We start from the raw sequence: 3,218 nt of genomic DNA, 5'->3' as shown, positions 1-3,218 counted from the left end.
ATCCTTTTGACAAAGAGGGTCCCTCTGAGAGATATATATACACCAATTCTAATTTTCAATTCTGACAAGAAAACAATTGTGATTGACATTGCATTAAGTATCCTGCCAATTTATCTCACCCTTTTAGAGTTATAGAAGAGGTTTTTACGTGAATGCTGTATATAGATGCATTAAATACACCCGTTCTGGAATGGCTTCCGATTCCCAGACTTTACATTACTGTCGCCACGCAATTCTCTGCGAATAAAATCAGATAAAATCTTCTCTCACCTACAGATGTACCATTATATCCTCTTCCAATCGTCAACAAGTCGCCATGCAGCACAATACAACTATCAATGATTCCAATGTTTCTGTTGAAGTAACTGTGACACCGAAATATTTGGTTCCTGTACCCATGTACTATACCATAGCAACTGGACTTTTGTGTGTTGTTCTAATTGGACCATTTATGAACATCACCAGTATAGTAGTTTTCGCTAAGAACAAACATCTGCAATCTCCAACAAATATTTTTGTCATTTCTCTTCTCGTGGGAGACGCGGGGATGAGTTGTGGCGCGTTTATATCAATGACATCAAACTTTAATCGTCACTACTTCTGGGGGGACAACGTTTGTACTTTTGAGGGATTCTGGCTCTATTTGATGGGACTAACAAATCTGTACACACACGCCGGTATCGCCTACGATAGGTACATCATGATTGCCAAGCCTCTTCAGGCTAACAAGATCACAGCTAGAGTGGCCGTGGTCGTAGTGCTCGTGATTTGGTTTCAAGGCTTCTGTTGGGCGTCTTTTCCCCATTTTGGATGGGGGAAGTACACGTATGAGCCTGCGCGAACATCGTGTGCCGTAGAATGGGACTCTAGAGAGTTTGGTTCGGCTAGTTACAACATTGCTATAACGATATGGAGTTTAATTATACCATTGGCTGTTATCTTTTTCTCTTACTACAGAGTAATGATGACGGTGAGTACAATTCTTTTGTCATGATGTCAGTGAGTACAACTCTTTTGTTAAGGTTACGGTGAGTACAATTCTCGTTTTGATGACGGTATGAACAATTATTTTGTAGATTCCGATCAGGGATTTAAGTAAAGTCCTTCTTTTGACACCATAGTATAGCCCCTTTTCCGGGGATATAGTATAGCCCCTTTTCTCATAATATATAGGTACTTACTTAGGCTATATATAGTAAAGTCTCACTTCTTTGGCTATAATGTAACCCACCTGATGATATTATGATATACCCCAACCCCTTTGAAGCAACGAATTCAAGAGGGCTTTTTTGTAAATTCTTGTGCCTTGTCTGAGATTTAACTGCACACTCCTTTACTTAAAATGTATTACTTTACCATGTTTACTTTTAGTTACTTTTAGTTTCGCTGGGGAAGGAAGTAAAATATTTTCTGATTTCATACACACATCCAAACTAACATTGGTTTATTACTGAGAGAGAGTGGCCATATAGTTTGAAATTATTTCTCGGCTTCAGATCTCTCAATTTAAAATACTTTAAGGAGATAAAGATTTTTACTTTTTAATGGCCAATGGTATAAATTCAACAAAGAAACCTGATAACGTTGAAGTCATTTACGGTATTCCTATCTACTAGTCACGAAACACGCATCGTTTTGTTATATTTGTATCTTATATACTTCTAATCGATAAATTGGAATATTAACCTGCCTTTGTCTTAATTATGCTAAAATTGTTCATGTCAATTTTGTATTACTAGCACCTTTAGCGGAAGTACATTTCATTTCTTTTCTTCGGTTCATTATTAAGAGATGGAGATATTTTCACATTCGTTTGATAACTTGAAATGAAGAGAAATGTTAACATAATGCTCTTCAAAGTCTACATTAATCAATAGTCACGAAAATAATCTATCAAAGTCCATCACAGGGGCGTAGTATCCGGGGGGGCCAGGGGGGGCCTGGCCCCCCCACTTTTTTCCCAACCTTACTTACACTATAGGAAATGTTAATTCAAAGCCTGTTTGGCCCCCCCACTGTTAGAAATGTACCGAAAATGTAGTATAAGAATTGGTACTAAAAGTAGTTGACACTGAAAAAAAGTTTACCTAACACCCCCCCCCCCCCCCCCCCCCCCCGAAATAGGATTTTCGACTTTGGGCAACTTTTACATTTTTTTTTTTTTTTTTTTTTTTTTGCTTGTCAACTTTTTCAGGTAAGTAAAAAAAATTTTTTCTCTGCCTGGCCCCCCCACTTTCAAAAACGATGCTACGCCACTGCATCAAAAGAAATCATAGAGATTGCCTCCATTCTCAGAATTCTGATGTGACTATTCTTAACATAAACATGATAAATGATCCTAGAGAAATTTGAAAGATTCCATTGAACTTCAAGTTTAAATCTTTAATTCAACGGTTGACAGTGAATACAAATGATATAAATGAGTACTGTAAACTCGCATATTTTCGTGGAGTAAAACTTTGTTGGTTTGAGGGAAAAAATATGGGGATTGAATTTCGTTGAGTAGTGTATTTGATATTTTACATTTGGTGGTGGACATGAATTCATGGGTCTCTTCATTTCTCGAAAACAACGGATATTGACCCACCGTGAAAATCAGTGATTTCAAAGTATGTCAGCAATTCGTACATTGTATACTTTAGGAAGATATTACAGCTTTCTTATTTCAAAAACTATTTTCTAACATAATTTTGCATCAAACATATTTTGGAAATAAACAAGCAAGTACCTATGAACCTGATTCTGACATAAGTACAAACAAGATTTATTTCATCAATGCATTCATGATTCTGTTACATGTAAGATTTTAAGCCTATTTACTGGAAATCACAGATTCTATTCTTTTAGATAAGACACATCGCCAGGAATAGCATATGGGACATGAACAGCAGGGTTGCTCGAAAAAATCTCATGACCGAGAAGAAAATGTTCCGCACAATAGTATTAATGTTAGGTAAGTTAAACAATAATGTGCTAATGATTTTAATCTCTTGTTAAATTGGTTGTTTTATTAATTTTCTGCAGCTGCTGTAACATCAATATGGGTACATGAATCATCAGAAATGAACACCTTGTTTGGAATTTTTTCGTATGATGACGATAATGTTAATTTATTTATAGCATCGTATATTTGGTTGCCCTGGACTCCTTACACTGTAGTCAGTGTGTGGGCTATTATTGGCTATTCCGAGGACATACCCATTACATTATGACTATCC

General features: G+C 36.4%; 1 protein-coding gene across 1 annotated transcript; it reads left to right on the top strand.

Annotated features, from left to right (window-relative positions):
* The first annotated feature begins 316 nt into the window (after positions 1-316).
* Positions 317-3,212, top strand: LOC134243856 (melanopsin-like). The gene is made up of 3 exons (XM_062726084.1): positions 317-970; positions 2,848-2,953; positions 3,121-3,212. Exons 1-3 carry the CDS (start codon positions 317-319, stop codon positions 3,210-3,212), a joined length of 852 nt encoding a protein of 283 aa, XP_062582068.1.
* Positions 3,213-3,218: the final 6 nt, after the last annotated feature.

The sequence above is a fragment of the Saccostrea cucullata genome, unplaced genomic scaffold (genome assembly GCF_032062105.1).
Source record: "Saccostrea cucullata isolate Sc308-1 unplaced genomic scaffold, CSIRO_AGI_Scuc_v1 ctg21044, whole genome shotgun sequence".
NCBI classification, from domain to species: Eukaryota; Metazoa; Mollusca; class Bivalvia; order Ostreida; family Ostreidae; genus Saccostrea; species Saccostrea cuccullata.
The sequence above is the reverse complement of the archived record's forward strand: the minus strand, read 5'-3'. Positions and strand labels throughout refer to the sequence as shown.

Excerpts from the sequence above, each read along its gene's own strand:
- LOC134243856 (XM_062726084.1), top strand. The coding sequence starts at position 317 with ATGCAGCACAATACAACTATCAATGATTCCAATGTTTCTGTTGAAGTA. Across the intron at positions 971-2,847 it reads ACTACAGAGTAATGATGACG|ATAAGACACATCGCCAGGAA; the intron begins GTGAGTACAATT and ends CTATTCTTTTAG. Across the intron at positions 2,954-3,120 it reads CACAATAGTATTAATGTTAG|CATCGTATATTTGGTTGCCC; the intron begins GTAAGTTAAACA and ends ATTTATTTATAG.